Here is a 24,444-nt window from a genome sequence, read left to right on the forward strand (position 1 = left end):
CCCTCACACATGTTATCAGCTCAAGAAAAACGCTTGTTTTCGACACACCCCACCAAGATCTGTTCATTTACCTCCGCCGAAGATCCAATTTATTATTCATATATACATATTAATTTAAACCCCGTATTCATACACGTCGAACTCGCATTAGTAAAGCAAAGCACAGAAAGCTTATTACTTCAATTAATGCGTTAAGCTTAAATTAACAATCTCATTTATTAGAGTTTAATTAATTTGTTTACATGCAGTGTGGATGCGGCCGGATAACCATAAATCATACAGAAAAAATAAATGCGATTGAAACTGAATTAAAATAAGTGTTGGCGAGAGGAAGTGGCTAAATCAAAAGAGTGTGGCCGGTGGAAATCTCGAGGGATCATCGTTGATGCTTCACCAGATTTTATACGTTTTTCTCTGGGGGCTAAGAAATAGCAAAAATAAAAACACGCTGAAATTAATTCGGTACATATGTAGCGACGGTACAAGAAAATTTAATGAGGTATTGCAGTTGTTTGTGAAATGGATAAATGGTGGATGCGCCGGGCTACTCATTAGCAAATTAATTAATTTCAGTACTTGCAAAATCAAAATTAATTAATTTATGTTTAATTATTTATTAGTGTACTTACTGTTTTTTCGGAGTAAATTTTCCGTTAGAATGAATTTAAATAATTGCAGCCGAGTTAAATAAATCTGTCCAGTGCGCGATTGTCTATATTTTAACGTCTAATGAGCAAATGTAATTAGTAGAATTTACATGACTAAAAATTTGATGAATCCGAATGTTTTTACATGCCGTTATTGGACTCGGTTCACAATTGTATTTGCATGATTTGTTGAACTATAATGTAAATTTAGTAAAATTAGAGCATTATTTACGATTACCGCAACTGCCCAAAATAAATACCTGAATTTATACGATAGCATATATCCTATTATTTGTTTTATTGGCAGCAATTTTTTTATGACAGTTGCTATTAAATATTGAATGTACATCAATAATGACGTAATCATGCAGTGCCGTTATGGAGTTATAAACTAAATTCCTGCATCTGACAACATCGGTTATTTATAATTGTTAATTGAAATTATTTTAATATTTAAATTAATTGAGTGATAAACATAACTAATAGGATATATTTCATGATCGTTTGATTTAGTGAAAGATGGAATGGAATCGGCATTATAAAGCATTTGAAGGCAATAACTCAAAGTAATTGGTGAATTAAAATGTCCCATTAAAATAACTTATGTGTATGTAAGGAAATTACGAAATCCCGTTAAATATAAGTAGTATATCTCTCCATTAACAAGGTGCTTGAGGCTCTAATTTAGGCATGCAATGTAAATATCTAAGATAAGTTACATTATTTCCTACCCCATCTAATCTTCGCTAAGACGAAGACTGGGCCCATTTGAGCTCAGGATTTGCTGCGTTAATCGTTCCAAGATTGCTGTCACGGTCGTACTCGAAATTGTTATCATACGTACGATAAGTTTGAAACGGCTGAGATTTATAAACACGACTTTGCAGGCCATGAATGAGTTTTTCCCACGATAACTGTATCCATTATACTCACCTCTATCAAAAGTTATAATTAACTTCATCAAAAATAAAATTTGAATAGCTAGTCTTTGTAAAGTTTTTCAATTAAAAACCATTCTTAGATCCCGAAGAGGTCAAGTATCTAATCCAGGAGGCTTCTTTTAATTTTGAGATTATTCCCGGGCGAAATCCCGGACAACTGATCACTGTTCATATTGTAATAAATCTCTGATTTGTAACGCGCATAAGCCAACATCCATCTTAGCAGATTACCCGATGCGTCGTTGCACGAATGAACATTGTAAAGAATGAAGCAGACATAAATAATGGCACTATTTTTATTTATTTGCTCCTTTGACGGGAAAATTTCGAGCAATTTGTGTTAAAATAATAAGTGGAGGAAATAATCCAATAAAGGGGCGTGAAGGTGTTTTACTTGCTTAATTTTCGTAGTTTCCATGCAAATATGAGATTCGCAGTATACACTAATTAGAACAACATGATCAACATACTTGAGTGAAGCCTTAGATTTCCGGTTGTGACACGAAATGTTCGTAGTTAAATTAGTTCTTATCATACTCTCATTTGTAGACCTGTTCCAATACACAACACCGCGCTGAAATAACTGCAGACTTAATTAAATTAGAGGTCGCACTTATTTTATCTTGTTTTCGATAACTGCAGGAAATTGCGAAAAGTCTTCCCAAATCGAAAAATCTTCACGTACTCGAATCGAATATGTATCAGGTTATAAAAAGGTCCTTTATTCGAATCGGAAGATTTTATGGATAAGGTTTAGTGCATTTTCGTGATGATTTTGTTTGTAAAAATTTCGTGTTGGGGAGGGCCCTGCTTAAATATTCCTTATCCCGAATTGGGTGTAGTGGGCTTAACCACTATAAAAACCACAATAATCGCTCGAAATAACGTATGGCTAAGGGCTCCACCCCATCCGTTATTGCCTCGGCAACGGCACTTGCCGCGTTGTTCAACTTTAATTTACAGTCTGCGACTACTCTTCGAATTATACCCAACCGGCAAAACTGGAAACGCGTTTAAACCGAGGCAAATTGTTCAGAAGACGCAAAACCACTGGCCTGTACACCGTACCAGTTAATTGCTTTGAGAAATTTGACACTCAAAACTACAATTCGTCTAATTGATCAACGTCGCTGCATCCGCTGATAATCAACAAGTTAGTCGAAACATTTATACAGCGCTTTGCGGCCTAACAACTACTCTTTCTGCGCCTTGGTGACTTCATTGCTCGTTTAGTTTGATTACAGCCAGCTTCTTCGAGATAATGGCCAGTCGGGTCTTTTCGTATTTTTCTTCTTTTCATATCTAAGTTTTCAAATGAAAAAATCCACCTTATCTGCCCGAGCAAATATGAGATAATATATAAGAACGAGAACATTCGCGCTTAATTCCTGATATAAATATATTTTGATGGGCTCCCCAAAATCATTTTAAACCGGCCTGACCCAAGGGATTTTATCTCGCAAAACAATACAACCCAATTTTCGAAACGCCCCGTACAAGATTTCACCTCGTTGATTTTAAAATGCAATTCTCACGATTCATATCCAATGCACACGAGGAATTTTTTCATAAAATCACGTGTTTAATATGAAATTGCTTCTCACACCTAATCCGATTTATGTCTTAACCTTAAGTTTTTCTTTTATTGATTAGGCAAACATTTCATCGGATTGTCTACCGGAAGACGTATTCTCTTTGATAAACACCTCTCCAGAGACTTACTGTTGGGGAGTTCCGCTACATAAAGGGTGTTTTTTCCATGTTTTTTTCGATTAAACGCAATATTTATACAACGAAAAATACTCCTCCAAACTGAATTAAACTTATCCAAATAAATAAGAAAACAACGCTTTTATTACACGGGCACTGGCGCTAAACACGTTTTAATCTATAAAAAGCAGAATATTTCATCAGGTTTATGTGGTTGGAAAAAATGATTATATTACTTAAAAGTTGTTGGTTCGTCGAGATTTAATGAAAAATAATGTTGTGAATGAAAGTGGGAAAGCTTTTAAGAGATAGTATCGGCCAATTAATTTAAAGCTAGCAATATTTTACTTTCGTGTTGATTTAAGAGAAAGTCTAGTCTTAATTGGAACACATCAGAGGGCGAAACAAAGAGATTCTATTATGCGATTCGAGTGCGAATAAAATAATTCCTATTTAAATTTGTGTTGAATATTCGCGAATGCAAAGTCGGAAGTGATCACTTCCCGGACACGTTGAAATAAAATGTTCGCAATGATATTGCGGCAAAGCACATTCTTATACTTATTTACATTTATATCTAAAGTCAAGTTTATTATAAATATTCACGAGCAATTGCAATAAAACGTGGTGCAGTAAATCTCTCCGCATGCGCCAATGTGGATTTAGTTTACAGCCATTGCGTTATCCCGCCTGAAATTCGCCACAGTTATTCCGCGGCCCGGCGAGGGATTTCGACAAAATTTGTTTCGCTGGCTAATTTTCTTAAAATAATTATGCAAACCCCTCGCGACATTAAACGCGACAATTTGTATTAAAGCCGCAAATTCGGCTTTTTCAACTTCGAATTCGGTTCTTACGCTCGACAAAAGTTGAGCATGACAAATGTATCGATAGAGGCCTTTCCGACACGGAGGGAACAAACCACAATTCATACTCAAGACAGTTTCGCTGCCATTATGGCGCGAAGAATCGCGAACGGTTGCGGCTTCTCCTCTGTATAAATATTAACGGATTTCGACTCACATAACGTCGACTTAATGCACCCGACAACGACGACGACTAATTTATTTATTATTATTTCGCTGAATTGCACTGCCATTTCACGGATGCTACAACAACCGCGTCTAACCTTTCCTTCAAACGAACAAGTGCTCCACTCCATTATTAAATCGAACCGAGGCTTAATTGCAAACCGTCTGATAAATTCTTTTTAAACTAGTCTTAATCGTGCATGGAACGATGCATTTATTGAATTTAGATTATAGAATTTTTAAGCAGGAAAAATAACATTCAAGAGCGATGAGGAGATATCAACGACTGGCATAAATTTTTAATCCGAAAAGGTCACAAGTTGTGCGACTTAGAAAATAGTTACTTTGGAAATAAATCTAACAAAACATTTATGTTGAACTTTTATGGCAACTTGTTACGCTGAAAGTTTAAAAAATGTGTGAAACTTCGGAAAGTTGCAACACACATCCAGTAAATAACCGGCGTAATTAGTAATCATGTTTTAAAATATAAATTAAAGTGTGTTTAATTTTAAGTGGCATTTAATTCGCTTAATTCGCACAACAAAGGCATGCAAATGAGCATAAATCAGTTCACTGTAGCTATATTTGCGCACACATTATCCATTCGATTATCCCTCTATGTGTCGGTAAAACATGAAGCAAAAATGCGGTTCGTCACAAGTTTTTCTTGGCTGTTAATTTCAGTGGCGCGGCGTAAATTTATAAAATTGTTTCCGGTTTGAATAAAATGTTGGTCTTTTGGGGGTAGTGGGTGTTATCATCGTGGCACAGGTCTGTTTTTGCAGTCGCGTTTTGCTGCTAGAACAATGGCGGAGTTATGGGGGTTGTTCGGGTTACGCTCCGTGCCCAAATTAGCCAACAAATAATAAGGAGTATTTGTTGAAGAACCTGAAGACGACGGCCTGCACGGCTTGCTTTAGGTATTTATCAAGGAAACTTTGGTGTCGGATATTGGAGCGCAGCTGTATTTCCCGAGTTATGATAATGCATCCTCCATTAACATAAAACACATAACTAAAAGCGCGCTACAAATTCGGCTTTGTTCGCGAGATTACCTGTCGCAATTAGCGCCAGGTGTCAACTGCCACACGACTGACAAAACCCGATTTGATCTGACACTCGCTGCGCAAATCGCGACACTACACACTCAAGATTACAACAGAATTTACCACTTCTTAACCCGAATTATCATAAAACGGAAGACGCATTAATCTCATTAGGTTTAACTGAATTTATACAATAAACTCCGAATTAGGCCACGCAGCGTCCCAAGGCGACGCTTTGGGACCCATCCAACATATTTTTCACACCTTCAACATAATCACACCAATTTAAACCAGGAAGACAAAAAGAAAAAAAGGAACAACACATTTTGCTGACTTCGCGGAATCAGCCCCTCAACTTCTTCAATTTGTGTGGGACTAGGCATATAATTAAGATTAAAATTATAATTTGTATTCAAAAGTGATTAAATTCACAAAATACGCAAATAAACATAAATTTGTAATACCTACCTATGTTTAAGTTGGTGTTTTTTCTTGAAAATTTTGTAAAATATGGTAAAAAGGTATAAATTTGTTAATATCTTGTATTGCTACTCTCTAAAAAATAAGGTTTTTTTTATTTCAAATCAGTTCTTCCTCGGAATTAAACTATTGGGCTCCAAATAATTTTTACTTTAAGAAGAAAGTGTTTTTAGTTCTTACGCTTTACGTGTACGTTTTAAGTCATATTACGTTCTTTTTCTTATATTTACTTGATAATCACGTTAATTGAACGATATTTATATTTTAATAAATAAGTTGTGGTCTTATATTTACAATTTTGCGCTTTATGTACTCATCTTTCGCTGCATTATTTTCTTATTTCTGCCTGTTGTTGTTTTCTTACACTTCTTTGTAAATGTTTACGTCATGTTTTATTTATTTTTACTTTTAAGTGAAAGTTAAATTAAGTTTTTCAAGCTTCCATTGCTTTTTTCGGTCATAAACTCATCTATTTTGCAAAATTTAAAATACCAAGTTGGGTCAAAAAATATGATTTTCTAAATAAATTTAATTAGCAAGCTTTAATTAGCTTGTAAAATACTAAACAACAAATTAGGTCTAATTCGGTCTAAAAAACAATTTCTTGAAGCGTGTTTGCGTCTTAGCACCTTTTTCAATTTGAGACGCTTAAGTTTTCTCCAAATTGTATCAAAAAGCACTAAATAAGGAAAAGGAGACAATGTTCTGAAATTTTTCAAGCGTGTAAGCTTTTTTCGAGAAATTCTGAAAAAATTAAGTCCAAAACCGCCGTTTTTTAAGCATTTTTATACAAAAACTACTACAGCAACTTCACCATTGTACAATTTTTTTATTTTTCAATCCTCTACTCACCTATTTCTGAAAATCAAAAAATAATAAACTAGGTCGAAAAAGACCATTTTTTTCTTTGTTCAAACCGTTTCTGCACTTTTTCAGACTGAAACACATATGTTTTGCAAAATTTTGATCAAAATTTACTGAATCGTTGTTCATTTTTAAGCAAGAAACTCATTTTTTTATTTATACAACAAGTTTTTGATTGATTTGCTTATGCGAAAACAAATTTCATATTTGGTGGCCAATTTTGCATTAGATGTTTGAATTAAATTTTTTTCTTGAAAATTTTAAACCATTTATCTACCATTAGACAATTTTTTTAATATTGTAAAATGATAGAAATTTGTTAATATTTTATACAGCTACTGTCTAAAAAATAAAAGTTTGCTTTCCTCAGTTTTTGTTCGTTCTTTTTCTTATGTATTTCCAAATTGATTAAACAATATTTATACTTCTATTAAGTTGTGGTTACCTTTGACGCCTTTATGTCAAAGTGCTTACCTCTTACTGCATCATTTTCTTATTATTATTATCTATGTATTACTTTCTTATTCTTATTATTTTTTTCTTCTTTCTTTTTAGACTCGAACGTCCCACTTAATGTCTAATTAAATCAATATTACAAACTATACTTGCTTTAGTTAGCCTAAAACGCAAATATTTTACACAAATTAGTTCAAAAGTCGGCAAATTTGGTCGAAGAAAACAAGCAACAAATTTTTGATTTGCCACTCAAAGCGCGTCCTTTTCACCGAGTTTTTTGGAATTCAATTTCTTACTGTTTTATCTGTTTTTCTTAATCTTTCTGTTCCTGTTTACTTAAATAAATCCATTTAAAATGGCAGAACTAAGTTGATTTGGCCTGTTTAGAATTAGAACGCTTTGGTCTTCTGCGTCCAAAATGTGTTCTAAGTTAGTTGTTTCAGTCTCTTTGCAGATTTTTTAAAAATTTAAACCGCTTCAGAGTTTGAGAGCCGCTGATGTGGGGGCCGTTCCAGCGCTGGCATCTCTGGAGTGCGCTTTATTTTTGCGTTTTTCGGTGGATTGCTTCGGGCAATTAGGGGCAGGTGTCAAGTGAGTCTGTCGTCTCCCGGATTTGATCTGACAGCCGTTACATATTCCTGCATTTAGCAGGCGAGTTTAACAGAATGCAGTGCCAGCACTTTGGGGAAGCCGCAGCGGTAATGATGTAGTGTGCGGTCGGGCCCGAGGTGATGGCAGGAACTGTGATATTCAGCAACCGGGAGGAGTTCTCACAATGTTGTTAAAAGATGTAAATTTGGAGGTTGTGTATATGCGTTGCGGAAATTCTTCTGGCTTGGGGCTCACCCTGTTTATTCTCCAAATAAGTTTGTAAATATTTCAACTTTCTAATAACGTATTGTAACTTGTTCGAGTTCCACATAAATTTTATTTATGCTAACACAAACACATGTTTACGAATAAGACGCACTCCTCTCCCTTATTTCCATACCACTCAGCATCACTGTTCTAACAAAAAGCGCTTTTTACATCAAAACACAACACCACCAAATTCACAAACGCGAATACACCGAAAAACGCTCTCTGTGTCAGGTCTAGTCAGCGAGCATTTACGTTGGAAATTATTAATTCACAACTAAATTAAATATTATCAAAACTTTTTGAATATTCGTTAAACAAAATCCATATGTTTAATTAAAACCCTTTTATATATTAATAACATTTAAAAATCGCGCATAAATAATCTAGTTTCAAAGGTAGCTTTGGCTAATTTCCGTTTGTTTTCTTTGTGGGTACGCCACCGATTTAAGTAATTTGGCATAGGATAACAAAGATGGCAGTAGTGGATTAATTAAATATTCCACGCTATATATAACATGATAATGAAGTTTAATACAGAGTTCAGACTAGAGAAATTCACATGGCAGCTCGGAGCTTAGTAGACAATAAAATGTGCAATGTAATAAATTACCAAGTTTTAGTTATTAAACTATTTACAATTCCTCTACTTTCAGTGTAATTGCTAATCGATCCATTTGGGCCAACAAATCGCTGCAATTTAAAAATGAAAAACGAGACAGTTTTCAATTTTTTGTTACGAAACCTATTTTTGATTACAAAATGTCTCTCGAGACACTATATCATCGGACTTAAGTTACGATGTCTCTGGTGTTTACAGTATTGTGACGTTTAGAAATACCTCAATTTGAAGCAGACGGTGAACATGTAATTCCTTGTCACAAGCTAAATGCTTCTGTCTTATTAATAAAGTAATCAATACTCCAAGATATTGTTCTGACTTCGACTGATTCTAAATATTTACATACCTACTACAATCTGGCTCTAAGCCGTGCCCAATAATTATGTTGACTTTAGTTGTGATGACTGTGCAAACATGTGCCCATATTTGTGAAAAATATCAATGAATCAAATGATTAAATTAATTTGTTTCGCTTAAGAACTCAACGCGCACGAGATGAATGAATTGCTTGATTCATTAGCCATAATATAGCACTAATGTCACTGGCACGTAATGTTTGATTAATAAACGGGCGCTTAATATAAACTCGGCACTAGAGAGTGGCAATTAGAGCTAGCACCTGTTTTCGTAAAAAATGTTGTACAAAGCGGTGCGATAAAATCAATAAGGCGAAATGGGTTTTTGAGGCACTTGCTTCAGACTATTATTTTATCTTGCAATGTTTACTGAAGCCAAGCCACCACACTGCAATCACCATTTCCCCCGTGAATGGAGAGTCCTCGAGTAAGAGTCAATCCGCAATCGGCCTAAGGGTAGATACTATTCAACCTCTCTCGTTTCCTTTTTATACTAGATACAAACAATACTGTCGTTATTGCTTGCTAAATGGATTACAAAATTTATTTTCAACTAAATAAACATTGACAGACACTTTGGAACAAGTTTGAATTATTTTACGCCACCTTGCATGGACCATCCGTTATTACAGTCATATATCAGACCTCTCCAAGGAACACAATGTCCGTTAATTTCTCTTTACACTTTATTGTTTGTTTTGCTATTATATTTACTTGGCGGGCCTAGACTCGTTAGAAGGGTGCAGCGCCTCACTTTCACCGACACAAAATGCCTAATAACCAAATAATTACCCACATTCCTCCTAATTCAAGCTCGGATCACCAGAAGATTTTTGATTTGATCCGCCGGAAATAGACTTCCTGAGATTCCGCGAAAACCAACCATAAAATTGCGCAATTTTCCTGACATGACAACTATTATTTTCGGCGTAATTTCTCCCATTGCCAATACAAATCACGCACAGAACTAGTTTGCTTCCAGACGGAACAAGTTTTGGGACATGCTGTATAATATTAAACGAGTCCCAGCGTTCAGTGCAAATTTTTGCAATTACGGGTGAAATTTTCAGCTGAAATGATTCATCACGTTTGTTGTAACAGGCACATGTCGGTCAGTAATTGCTCCCTCAACTAACAATAATGATTCACTGGTTTAATATTGTGTATACGTTTTGAGTGTAAGGGATCGGAGGCATAAATCATTACTATTTACTTACAATCACATGTAAATGGAAATTACAAGATTATGTTTGTGAAACCACTGTGCATTACGTTATCTCATTAAAGTAAATAATAGGTAATACAGCGATATCGCTACGGAGGGCGTTCAACCCCTTCCAGGCTATTACAATCAAATTGTAACGTCAAGTTGAGATGCAATTCAATATCAGGAAGCAAATTCATGATTTTGGTGTTTTCTAGCATCCTCGAATAGGAATTACATTAAAGAATTTTCTTTTATCATTTATTGTATAAACGGAAATGACATTTTGTTATTCGGTAATATTTGGATATCCGAGAAAAGCAATTTTCTACTTTATCTACCGGAATAAATTGAAAATATCACAATTAAAATAAGTTGGGAACCTTTCAAAAGCCATATTGAGTTTTCGTGTAATCCGATAGCCGCTATTTTTCCCCTTGCAGTGATCTATAACAGTTTCATAAATTTGTTGCTCCTGCAGTGTGGTATATGCGGACTTTAAACCATTATGATTTTAAAATAAGAAGTAATAATTAGCAAAATACCATCTTCTAACTTAATAAATATAAATTACTCGCTTATCAGCGTGTTAATCAAATTATTGAAATCCCGGTTTATTTTTACTTCATTGAGATTTTCAACAGCCTAATTGGTGAAATGGCGATTTGTAAACCAGATTTATTATTATCAAGTCAAATTATTTTTAGAATGTTTAAAAAGGCCACTGCTTTCTCTCGTTTGCGGTCGCGGATTATCGTTTTGACGGTAGTGAGCTCAAAAATTATTTAATATAGGGTAATTCAGGGAGAGATGACCCACTTTTTTTAAAATTACAAAAAAATAATTTTTGACACTACAGAGGCGATATTTTTTTATTTAGAACAAATACATAACTACATTTCTGTTGAGAACAGGTAATTAACAATTTATCGAAAGCTTAAAATAAAGATAAAAAATTAGGTGTTGGGCTATCTTTACCATAATGCCAGGGTGACCTGACCTGACCTGACTCACTAACTAAGATATTTAAACGGTTTTAAGTCATCCGTCACACATGCTCAGTTTGAAACAATCCCTCATAGAACACCACTTACAATTGATATATTCAATCCAGTCCACTTTTACCAACAGATTCGATATTTTTACTTGAATCCTTTGTTTCAAAATTGAATAAAGATTTTTCTGACTGAATTATCTATTTTTTTTAAATAAGCGGTTTTACTATTCGTTTTATTTCTTTTACACTATTTGCTTTTCACTTTTGCTTATGTGCTTCCTTCTCCGGTTGTTAAATAAAGAGTGGTATTGCGGTATCTTATATAAAATTGGGTCATCTCGCCCATTCTTGCGGAAGAGATGGCCCGCTGATTTTTTTGTTTAAAAAATAAAGGTAACCTTATCTTCATAACTGGAACATACTGAAAGTATGATGAAACAGTTATAAATCAATGAGAAGAATTCGTTTAGGATTTTTTTCAAAAAAGAAACCATGGTCTAGCTAACGATAATAAATTTTAAGCATGTATTAAAACTTATATTAGCGCGTTTACATATTACTATTGATAATGACATAAGCACTATTTCCTGGTGTGACAAACAGGCGTCTAATTTGCCTTGTAACAGAATAATGTCAATGGGTAATCTTACCCGCTGGCTTATCTTTACCGGAATTACCCTATTATTGTCTTACTTAAAATCAAGTTGAAATAAAACATAGAAAGCCTATTTGTGTGTTTAATTAATGTTTTTCAAACTTCCTTTAAAAAATGAGAAATGGTTTGTTAAATCTCAGCTTTCCTCTGCGCTTATTCCTCGATTTTTTCTTTTTTTTATTTTTTTTTGCAAAGTTACTATAAGAGTAAGGTTTGTCTTGATTTCTGTTTTATATTTTCGTGCTCTATGTTATGTCGCTTTTATGTTTGGGGCCTTTTTGCATTATTTTGACGGATCCATCACTTATGACAGCATTTTCAATAAATTTAGTGGCACATCATGCAATGAGATAAGATCTTGTTTTGCGTAATGTAAATAATGATACTCAAAACTCAAAAAACACAGCCCAATATTCGGTAAAAATTTGAAATAAATAGAAGGTGTTGCCTTCTAAATTTTTGCAGTGGTTTGTATTACAAAGGATGCTACAATTTTCAAACGTACACTAAAAGGTGTTCCCTTGTAAATAAAAATTGACCCGTGTGGAATTTTTTGTTAAATTTTTGAAACGTTTAGTTGAGGCGGTTCCACCCTTTATTTCGGTAAACGTAGACAAAGTTAATGTTCACTTAAAAAATAGTCAATCCGCTGTTTTAAATGATTGCTTAAGTAGCGCTTTTATTTTTTAAGAGCTCGGATACTTGGCTGTAACTGAGAACATTTGAAAAAAAGTCCAGGAACAGTGGCTAAAGTGGTTGAAAGGCATTATTGAAAGAAACGTTCCTGTTCGTGTTTTGACGACATAACAGTCCGGAGTGTAGTAATGTTTTTGTTTGACGTAGTGATAAACCGTTAAATGTGCAGTTGATGGTCCTTTCATCAAGAGAAAATTAACATAATGGGTAATGAGAAACGTTTGTGGTTTAAGTTACAATGAGAATTGCGAATGGGAGAACAAGATCGTGTAGGTTGATTTGATTGCGTTGGTGCATTAGGTTTGCAATTAGAAGATATAGTGACTATCTAACGCTTGCAGGAATATATGAATGGCTGATTGTGGTTAAGACTCGGCTAGCGCAGCGAATTATTTAATCTCGCAGATTGACATCCATGTTTATTTATTTATCCCGGCTGAAACATCGGACGTAACTTTATTTAAAACACATTCCTCATCAGTTTTGCCCAGGTTTATATTGGTTCAGAGAATGTAACATCTGTTCTTTTGAACTTCTGGTGTAACGTCAGATGGCGGATGCGCAGCTAATCTGCATTACATGACGCGATCATGTTGGCTCCTGTCCAACGTCTATCTACTTGGTGTCTCGAAAATATAACTTTATTCCTCCACTTACATATATTACACATTTTCAGGTCGCTTGGATACACATAGACCGACAAATGATTTTGACAATTCACCGTCACGTCATCTCCAGAGTGCCGCGATTCAGCGTGTCCCACGATAATGCCAAGACGTGGCTTCTGCACGTCAGTAGCGTACAAAAAGAAGACCGGGGTTACTACATGTGCCAAGTTAACACAAATCCCATGATTAGCCAAGTAGGATATCTGCAAGTAGTCGGTGAGTAATCCCTCCAATTATAACCGCCAACTGAGTAACCAATTTTAATCACGACTGTCAACTCGTTAAAAATTATTTGCCGTGGTAAAACAAGCCAACCGCTTGTTTTTTTTAACTCAAAGGACGTAATTAACCTGTATGGAGCGTGTGCATGGTGACGAACATGCCTCCCGACGACTAATTTCAAATGAATTGATTTGTGGATGCTCTCTTGAAAAAATAGTGTTTTAACGGTAGTTACATTCGATTGGGAAGATTTTAGGGGAAAGATAAACGTCTGGAGCTAAATGAGGAGATAAAAAGGGGCATCACTGGGAAACGAAATTGATTTCACCACGCACGTTATCCAATTGAAAATAAATGAGTGTTTTAATTTCATCGCATTCTTATTACAGTTCCTCCGAATATCATTGATGCAGAAAGCACGCAATCCACAGTGGCTGTTCGTGAAAACCAGAATATAAGCTTGACGTGCAAGGCGGACGGTTTTCCCACGCCTAAAATCATGTGGAGAAGAGAGGATAGTCAAGCTATAACCGTCGAACGTCGTAAGAAAGGTAAGCTGCCAGCTAAATGGATATTTTGATTACTACCGCTCTTAATTAAAGACCCAATTTATTTACATTATGCTTGGTCAGATTTTACAAGGCTGCTTAGTCTGTTTGTAAACTCACGCTGGGCACAATTTCGACAACAGTCTTGTTTAAAACTGCACCATTTTTCCGCCCTTTGACTATATATCAACATCAGACAACAAAGCTCTACAAATAAATCATTTTTCATGAAACTATGTGGCGTTTATTAACACACAACGAGGTAAATTAATTCGTTTGATAATCGCAATCTATAGGTTTTAAATATTGCGGCCAAAGCTAGATTAAATTTATCTACAGAGACTCTGTATATATAAATAAACAATGTTTTGTAAACAGAATCTGTTGACTGAATCGGAGAATAATATTTATTTGATTGTTAATAGCGAATGGCATACGAAACAACGTTTGTGTTTGTGATATTCGACAAATTCCGTGTAAAACTTTCATACACGCATCCTAATTTTATCATCCCCTAAGATTGAAATACAATTTGTGACACGGTTAGAATGTTTACAAGAGGCGAGCTCCTCAAACAAACGTTCGCTTTTACGAGTATTATGATATAGTTACTCCTCAAAATTTACCAACCCAATCTAAAGCACAATTGCCTGATACGTTTCAACTACCACCTTAGAGGGTTTACTTAATTAATGCGGTGTGGCAACTTCTATGCTACTAACGTGGTTTAATTTATATAGTGGATAACTAGCGAGGTTAATGTGCGAAGTAAACGTAATTTACGTTCGCTTTCATAAGAAAAAATATTATGATTAATTTACAATTCAGATTAAATTGTTTTTTAAGAGCTAAAAAGTGAAAACGAAAAAAGGAAAAAGGGCAACGATTCGTAAAACGTTGTTTTCTTTATACCTGTGTTCGTAATAAGACAAAATCGACACATTCGCATCCTGGAAAAACTTGGGTCCAATCGAAGCGAAAATTCTATCCTCGAGCAGTCAAGTGATCATCTTGAAAAAATCCGAGACGTCCAAGCCTTCGCAAACACAATTGATTTCGCTCAAACAACATATTTAGAACGAAATTTCCCCATTTGCTGTGTAATTACTAATAAAATTTAACTTCAATTTTAAGTTCTATTTGCAATTTCATTTCCTTTAGCAGACTAGGAAGTAAATTAAACACCGTATTAGGCCAAAGACGTTGATAAAATAAGTCGCTTTGAAACTCACTCTGGTAATTTTAATATAATTTCCGAGACTGTTCCAGATACGATTGTTTTGTCTCCAAAACTAGCCCCGCATTTAGAATCACCTTTTAGTTACTATCGCGCAAAATGCCATATTTTCCTAAACAATAAAAAAGTTAACAAAAAATAACCCCCGTAAAAGACATACAACAACTGATACAGGGCAAGCTGATAAACGAGAGCAAAAGGCTCTCGAGAGTGTCGTTTCGTTCGTGGGTCGTCCGCGCACAGAATGTCAACTTAGCAAGAACCACATAAATCTGAAATGGTTTACCAAAGCCGCGATTTAATCGAATTGCTTAATATTGACAACGCGTGCTAAATTCCTATGCGAAGGAGTAGCGCACAGGTTGGGATTCCATCAGCTTCAGATTAATTAAAAGACTTAAGCCAAACACGTGCCATTTTATTAAGACCATTAGTTCGATCAGGACGCACTTTGTTCCAAACCTCGCTACAACGCGACTTCATTTTTAAATTTTGTTGTCCCGTCCAGACACGCGATAAAATTATTGATAGACATCATTAAGAACGGTTTACAACACCCCAGAGCCCTCAGTGATATTCTCAACGACCACTTTTAATAACTTCATCAGTAACACTAGCAACTCCTAATGCCTATACATCTTTTTTCGACACGCTATAATAAGGGACATCGGTCTCCACCATCTAGATGACATCTTTCCCACAGCCGGACATAACAATTAATTACATAAGTTCCAAGTGTCACTTACGTTATTTATCTCAATTTCTTAGAAATATCAGGTTTGTGGTTCACGCAGACTAATAGCTTCCGGCATTTTTAGTTCTAGTAAGCGGAAAAGTTAATAGGAAGTTTAACGACTTATTTTAAATAAAACACTGGAACAAACGAGTTGTGATAGACAGCAAACCAATTTTTAATAAGCGAGTAAATGGTGCTGAAGCAGACATGCGGCATGAAAATTTTAACAAAATTTCTGATGTTTTGGAACAACAAAAAGCACAAAACGGTTTTGAGTTATTCCATTTATACAGTTAGGTCGGCGCTGACCCGGCGCATCCACCATTTTTCAAAATGATTTTAATTTCAGTCTTCATACGTGGAAATTTTCTCCTGTGTTTACAGGAGTTTTCCGAACGAAATAAATATTTGTTTAGCAAAAAATGTGAGTTATAAATAACTTCGGTTAATTTCCTCTTTCCGGTGTTGCGGCCTTATTATTTTCCTGAAGAAGCAAAGTATTACTTGGGGCATTAAAAATTGCGCCGTTTAAAAATGATCATACATTATTAACTCTCCAAACTTGTTAAAATTTAAGCCTGACCTGAATTTGAGCAAGTAGTAGAAAACTGTAGCATCTAAACTCCCGCCGCCGTTTTGTTGTATGAAAGGACAATATTTTAGGTTGTTCTCTTATTCAGCGCAAAACAAAGAAAATACTTTTAACGTTATTGTGGCGTGTTAGGTTCTAAGAAGCGTATAGTGCAGTGGCGCTTTGAGCTTTTATGCAAATTTTGAACCCGAAATGACTTTTGTGTTGCATTTGTATTTTTCAATGAAATAGGAGTTAATTTAAGGAAAAGCGTTTGCATGAATCGTTTGTAGGTTTATTGAGTTGCAGTAAAAATAATGCGATTCTGGCGTCAGTAGCTTCGCTACAATGGGGTGCTATCAGGTGCCGGGGTGCGAAGCTTACAACCCTGCCTGCCTGGCCTGTTAAATATTGCAACAGCTAATCTAGCACTGGGGTTGGTGGCAGCAAGCATGCGCGTTCTAAAATTCCATACCGCGATATCAGTTATGCAGATAAAGTGTGGAAAGATGCTGTTAGTCTCCTATTTAGAGTAGTTGCTTAGTTGTCGAAGCCGATTGGGTTGATTTTGTTCTGTAGGATGGTAACTGATAAGAAGCGAAATGGGCCATGTGAGCAGCCGGTCGGTAATCTGAAACATTGCGGCATCAAATATATTCTAATTCAGTCGACAAGGTTTTCGTGTTAACATTTCAGGTTTCCATTTGTGTAATATTTTTGATTTATTTGCGAATATTCCGGCAAAAATGATATGTTGCTATTATAACATCATCCTTTTATGGGGCGGGATTAGTTTGTCTGCGCTCGACTGTGTTAGGATTAATATTATACTCGCCTTAATTAGTTTGATAAAATGCGACGTGCATTCACGCTCTCACGTACAATTCCAGCTACAACTGAACTGTTTTACACGTTCTTCGTCATGCGAACATAACATGAGGAACAATGGCCAATGAAAATTAACATATGCTTTGAATATAATGTGCTAATTCCCCACGGACATCTTCAACTGCATAAAATTATGTTTACCCATTTTAAAATGATCTAATTGCCATTTCGCCCACTCATGCAAAAAATTATCGGTTTCACACTAACTACGCGCGTAAACATTTACTTAGCATTCTCAAAACACAACACAGAATTTTAACAAATTATTTTTCCCCAACTGACTAACGCAACTTTGCCCAAGTAACGAGAAATCGATGAGCCAAACTTATAATTTTATAACGAGGATTACCAACATCCCGCCACAATGAATAACAAAATTTTTGTCATTAAACTTTCCGCCACTACCCACACCGATAGCGATTTAACCAAACCAGATAAACGGAGCTTATTACAAAACTAAAACACGTGCCAATTGAGTCAGACATTTTTAACCCACTACTATCATTTCGTTTGAGTTGCAAACTTTAATGAAAATTCAAAGCCGGAGTTTGAGCGAAGAATTCCCGAGTTTTGTTTTTACACAAATATAATAATATTTAGTCGGTTAATGAAATACAAAAGAATTTGCGGAAATTGATGTGGGAGTGAAAATATGCGGTTAAATGCTAAATTAATTTAAAGCTGCCGAATCCTTTTGTCAGTCAAATTCATAAATTCTTTACGTCAAATATTTTTATTATTTAAGAAGAAAGATTTTAAAGCTAATAACGGGAAAACTTCAAGTTTTGTTTAAGACGAACGTCGGGAAATCATTCCTGACTGTGTTATTTAGCTCTAAAAATTTGACCCAAATGATTTCTTTGTCTGAAATATTACTTTATGAAATGTTTTCAAAGTCGTCTTCATAAACATATTTATGAAATAATCACAACAGAAATTTCAATCTCGTGCTCTATCCAAAAATTATATTAACATTTAGCCCGAAATTCGCGTTATCCAATTGTACTCCGCCGTTTGGCTAAGAGAACGGTTTACTTATTAACTACCCACAGTCGTGTATTTATAATAATTCACTGGTAATAAATCCCTGGGGGTTAAACGTTTATTACGACTCGAACAACTTCCTTTTAATTACGAATGGAAATGTAAAAAGTGCCGAATAAAATCTTCATGTCTGAATGAAATATTTAAACGCGCTTCCTGTCTCCAAATTTCGAATTTTCTATCAGTGCCATGGAAAAAATGCCTTAATGAATTTTAATACATGCACCCTTGGCTTAAAGAGAGCTTTGGGGGGTTTTTCGTCGACATTCGCTCCGACGAAAGCACTTCAAAGTGACCAACTAGCTCTCATAGTGTAATTTTCTTGTTTATTGCAATATTTATTTATTACAGTGAACGTATACGACGGGGAGCAATTGAATCTCACCCGCATCAGCAGAACGGAAATGGGCGCCTATCTTTGCATAGCTACGAATGGAGTGCCTCCATCTGTGAGCAAACGAATCATCGTGGACGTTGAATGTAAGTAAATGTCGCATATTTCCCTAATAATTCGCAATTATTTACGCCGTAAAAATTTTACGATGAAATATTGGAGACCTCCAAGTGCCGCCACAGTTTTCAAACTGCATCGTAGGTGGCGAATTTAATTGTTTGCTTTTGCTTTTGGAAATATTTAATATACAAACTGGGGATCAATCGAGGCATTAATTGAAAATTTTATGTCGGGAAAGCGATAGGCCGGCCTTTCATCTAAAATGATTATGTAAGCCGGAACAAAAGGAAAGTTATATGGGATTTTATTGGCGGCGAAGGATCCTTGAATAATTTTAATAATATCGAAGGCCGATTGTTATTCTAGTGTTAATTATGTAAAATGTGCGCGAGCCGAAGTGAAATGGAGGCAGTTTGTGTAAATACAAGATGCAGTGGCTAAATTGGCTCTGCGTAAACAAATTCTTCCCTTATTTGTCAATTAATCGGCATCTTTATTTCTTGATTCAAAAAGCGCTTAGACGTAAAATATGCGCATCGCTTGTTCCTTGTATGAACCATTATTTAAATTTGATCGATCGAGTTTGAAGGGTGATGCAAGTAAAGTCGATTTTTCAAAAGTAATATGAATAAAATAAATTTTACGAACGCGCATAAGTTTAAGTGATATATTTCTAGCACGCCGTTATCAAATATCAATTTGTGTAATATAAGGCAAATTTACTATCCTATATTTCGTAGGAAGTCGAGTAGAAATTAGTGGAGGACCGAGGGAAATTTATAACCTTCTTTGCTTTAGCAGAGGCTGATGTTGCTTTAATACATTTGAAAAATACACAAAACATTAAGTTTTTACCCCAATTCAACATGTAATTTCGAATGTTCCATTTTAGCCCGCAAGAACAAGCAAAATTAGTAGAGTACTTTGTAAAATAAATTGTTTTGTCTGCTGAAATGCCAGCTTGACTAATGAATATATGTTGGACTTGAGAAAAATTTTAAGTAACGAAAATAATTTACCGACAAACTTTGCTCCCTTTATTCGCCCCTCTTTGCGCAAATTTCGGGCAAATCCACACAAACAACATCGAGCACATTCCTGTCGAAGTCACAACATTAAAATCTCGTTTGCGCCGCTAGTCGTACTATCACGAAATTAAAACACCGAAATTTATAATCGCTGGTATGATTGGCAATTACGTGCGATGTCTTCACCGACGGCCATAATTTACTTGTTAAAATACACCTGAGACTCACTCCTTAACACGTAGATAGTCCACTTTAGTAGTCTGGAGATGTAGACAGTCACGAAGAGGCAAAGCGTAAATCTGTTGAATATTTACAAACAACGTTTAGTCTGATGACTCGGAAAACGTCTTCACTAATTTAATCGATTGCTGCTTTGCTAAAGAATTCAAGCCAATCAAATAAACTTAGATAAAAGTTAATAATGTGAAAGCAAACATCAAAAAATAAAATTTCTATTAATGATATATAGCGAAAGAGATAGACTTGATAAATTTTCGATGTGAGTAGAGACGTCAGATCAATTTCACGAGAAGAGCAGCGCACTGTCAAGTCTAAATGAATTGATGATGAAGAAAAGCCTTGAAATATAATTGTGCCAACTATTCACATTATGATTTGATGAAAAATGGAGCATAATTGAAATACAAAAATAGACGTAAATTGGCGCTTTTATTAAATTTTCGGTTGAAATGCATCTAACTTTATATTAAATGAGAAAATCGAACGGTGGAAAAGAATCCATTAACTTTGCAACTACTATCATAAATGTTCCTTGCGTCTGCTTTAGTAATATTAGTCCTAGGTATTGCAAGAAAACCGTTTCGTTTACTACTATGATTATCATTGCCCGGCATAATGCTCGTATTGTGTATACTCGATATAGTACATTGTATATCTTTTAACATAAAACTACCATTTCACATTTAATTGAAAACGCTACACTTTACTACTTATACGGCCGGAGTAAATAAATTCAGGCCTGTAATTGGTCATGAAAAATTGATTCGGACAACACTTTAACTACAGTTGATAGGCCAATCAATCAACGACTCAACTTTTGTACCTCCCCCAAACTGGCCTAATATAAGCAATTTTCATAATCCCAGTCTGGAAGACACTAATTTGACAGCAATTGTTTTCGAATAGATATTAACCAAAATTCTATTAAAAACTTCGCTTTGAAACTTTCAAATCTTCATTTGGGTGTTAATTTGCGTTGTGTTTGATGTTGGAGCGAAATCTGTGGGCCGGCAGTAATATTTGCTGGAATCGAGTCAAAGTCGAAGATATAAAGGCAATGGTGTGTGGAGGTTTGAAAGAATTACGTCAATTCATTTTATCGCAACCGTCTATACACAGCAAGATATGGTTTCGGGCATTTGAATTTTATATGAAATCGTTATGATTCGGTAAAGAGGTAATAAAACAAACAAAACGTATATTCCCCGGTAACGGCAAAGCAATGGGCTAGTCAATACGATATATGCACTGATATGTAACGCGTCTAATGGTTTGTAAGCGATAAGTGGCGATATTGAAAATCGATTTTATTTATATATTTGTGTGCATCCGACGCCTTTCCCGATTTCCTCGAGCTCCTCCGTCATTTCGGAGGACCACGAGATAATCCCGAGATAAACACGCTTCACACGATCTTATTGTTTTGCATTCTCTGCGCACGTAACACACGGCACGTGAATTAGTCGTTACCCCGAATAAAATTGCATCTCTCAATATTAATTACTCATTTATAAATTATCCCATGGAAGAGGGGAATTCAAGTATTACAAAGTTTCGTGAACAAGGGTTCCTTAGTTGTCCTTGGGGAAATAGCACCCGGCTACTGTTCCGCAGGGACGTAGGTATACACCTTGTATTCGGTAATTTGCATGAAAATTTATGTTATTGTTAACGAGAAATGTATTTAAGATTCTCAACAAACTCGCATTTACACACTGTGAAGTATATTTTTAAAATGAGAGGGAGAAGGCGTTCATTTCGTACGTGAGCGAAAATATTACCAAAAAAAGGAATTGTTGTTTAATGTTTCCACGACTGCATTTATAAAACATTATTTCTTTAATTAAGCCGAAAGCGTATGAAATTTTATACTTCATTTGCTCTCCGAGCCAGGATTCTATGCACTGACACGACCAAATTCAAATTGAAAGTTTGGATTAATCATTTTTTGCGTGAAAAGGATCTCGTGATGGCCGTTTGGTAATTTGGTGGAGAGTACTAGAAATAACTGATGTCCATTTCTGCTGCACTCTCCATTATCTCTTGAAATAGGTCCGGGTCTAGTAGCTTCAATCAACGTGTATAATTGATGCACTGTCGTATACAAGAGTATTACACTGGTGTCGTATTGCAGCGTCCTTTACGAAACGTTTAAAAAAAATTGTTGCTGCCAGCGTCCGGACCTGCTAATTAGTTTGACGATTTTGCGGCAGTTATTGGAGATTAATTGTGTCGGGAAGGATAATTGAATCCTTGCGTCAGTTTTGTTGTCGTTTAGATCTGTAACGTAATTAAGTCTAAACCCCGATTTGAATGATTCGAGCAAGTAAATAAATAAGTGATTAATGTTAAAAGTGGAGGGTTCCGGCTTAGCGAGGGAGGATCGTGCATATCCTCGGATCATGATGGTGTGAATATACTTTTGAAATTCAAGAGTCTCGAGTTCAAGTTGAGTTCTCGCGTGACTGCCTAACAGGTGTATGTAAATGTCGGCGAATGTCGGCGAGCGGTCGATAAGTTAGCGCCTTTACTATTTACCAAATTTTCAACTTTTAAACTAGTCGAATGGAACCTTGTTCAAAGATAATGTATTCAAAGTGCTTACATGGCGAAAGCCAAATATATATTTCGGCAAAACCGCAACTTATGCCAAGTTGTTCGTCTCCGGATAAGTACGCACATACCTGTATCCCCGCATCCTAAACTAACTTAATTTGTTCGCGCAAATAACTCGATTAAATTAATTAAACGCTTGAAACCTTTGTCGGGTTAACGGATTTTTTGTCATTTGTGCGAAAATACTCAAAGATTATTCGACCGATTCAGTTAATTCGAAAATACCTTTAATTCGACTAAATATTTCCGATTGTCTCTGGTAAATTTCCGAGCGAAAATTGTCGTCCATCTGGACAATGATGAGAGTATTCCGATGCTTCAAAAGCACTATATTAGTACATTCCTCACTGGCGGTAAAATTTGAAACACGTCCAGCATTTCAAATATGAAGCTAATGTAGTTCGCCTCTTTATTATTTGGATAAATGCGCTAATGTTCAATGACAATTCGAGGATCTCTCGAATTTTAGCTGCACCCTCACCTCAACCATGCAACACAACGCCAAATAGCACAACAAAAGGCCTCACTGCAATCTTTTCACCTCCAGAAACATCTTGACACGTATTGTAGCAAACGCGAGAAATTTATCGTTGAAAACAACAAATTCCGTTTATTCTCAAATTAGAAAAATGGCAAAGGACTCCGATGGTCGCAGAGCAAGCCCGCATGGACCGAAATATTTGTTTTGGGTTATATGCAAATTATAAAATAATTTAATTCGAAATTAACTAGAACGTGGTGGAACGAAACATTTGTTATTTTCGCATGACTCCAAAATTTATTTTTGTTTAGTTTGAAAACAATAAAAACTCAGTATAATTAAAACAAATTCGGCTAAGTTTACCCAAACGAACTGGTCTTGCAGAAACATTAACATAAAATACATAATTAGCGCTAATTACTAGACATTTTTACTTGAAAATAAGTTTTTATTTCGCGCGTACTTAACATGCAACGCGCTTTTAGGGAAACATCGATAAAGCGATCTGAAAGAAATTTAATTTCTCGCAAGCGAAAAACGACTACTTGTAATGCGATCGAGTAAGATAAATATACATGAATAAATCTTTGTTAAATCGTAAGTGATTTCTTGAAATATGTACCAAAGTCTTTGTTTCTGAAAACTAATTTTTTGCGCTATTAGGTCGCGAGAATTCGAAGAAAACGGTTTGTTTATTGTTAAGTATTCACGAGTATTGTTAATTCTGCCACTCATGGTTTTATCGCTTATGGTTAGTTTACCTGCCTATCGATTTAATTAAAAAATAATGAAGCTGTGCAACTGGAATTGTGTACACAAAAGCAGCACTGACCGTTACAAATAAACCCAGAACTGGCCATAAATCGTATTCATTTATAATTTAGCTTTCTTCTTGAAGCATAAAAATGATTTAGGTATAGCGGGGTAATTTAGCATTTTTAGTTTTTCTTAGTTTACTTGGAATCTTAAAATATTTTCCACTTTTATGTATTTCCGTACAGCATCAGGAAAGATCTGTTGTTTTCCATTTTCATGATAAATAGCCATTTCAGATGTATTTCCTCGAAATGTTCGTTGCAGTAGACTAAGACTAGCGAAAGTGAGCTTATTTTTCATCTTCATAATCTGACAAGTTTGAGAAAAAT

At 35.3% G+C, this 24,444-nt stretch overlaps 1 protein-coding gene and 1 long non-coding RNA gene across 4 annotated transcripts in view; one reads left to right on the forward strand and one right to left on the reverse strand.

Annotated features, from left to right (window-relative positions):
* The window catches only part of LOC658094 (lachesin), a 65,567-nt gene that overhangs the window by 30,511 nt on the left and 10,612 nt on the right, over positions 1–24,444 (forward strand). For all 3 annotated transcript variants that reach the window (XR_010335612.1, XM_008192496.3, XM_008192495.3), the window contains exons 3-5: positions 13,243–13,450; positions 13,846–14,007; positions 18,832–18,960. Coding sequence is in view for 2 of the 3 variants with exons in the window: in XM_008192496.3 (XP_008190718.1) it covers positions 13,243–13,450; positions 13,846–14,007; positions 18,832–18,960 (499 nt within the window). In the remaining variant the exon portion in view is untranslated. The remainder of the gene's footprint in view (positions 1–13,242; positions 13,451–13,845; positions 14,008–18,831; positions 18,961–24,444) is intronic.
* Positions 16,828–17,892, reverse strand: LOC135267238 (uncharacterized). The gene is made up of 2 exons (XR_010335613.1): positions 17,384–17,892; positions 16,828–17,179 (listed from the first exon to the last, which is right to left on the reverse strand). It is a non-coding gene; the product is annotated as an uncharacterized LOC135267238 (long non-coding RNA).

This window comes from Tribolium castaneum, chromosome 10 (genome assembly GCF_031307605.1).
Source record: "Tribolium castaneum strain GA2 chromosome 10, icTriCast1.1, whole genome shotgun sequence".
In the NCBI taxonomy this organism is placed as follows: Eukaryota; Metazoa; Arthropoda; class Insecta; order Coleoptera; family Tenebrionidae; genus Tribolium; species Tribolium castaneum.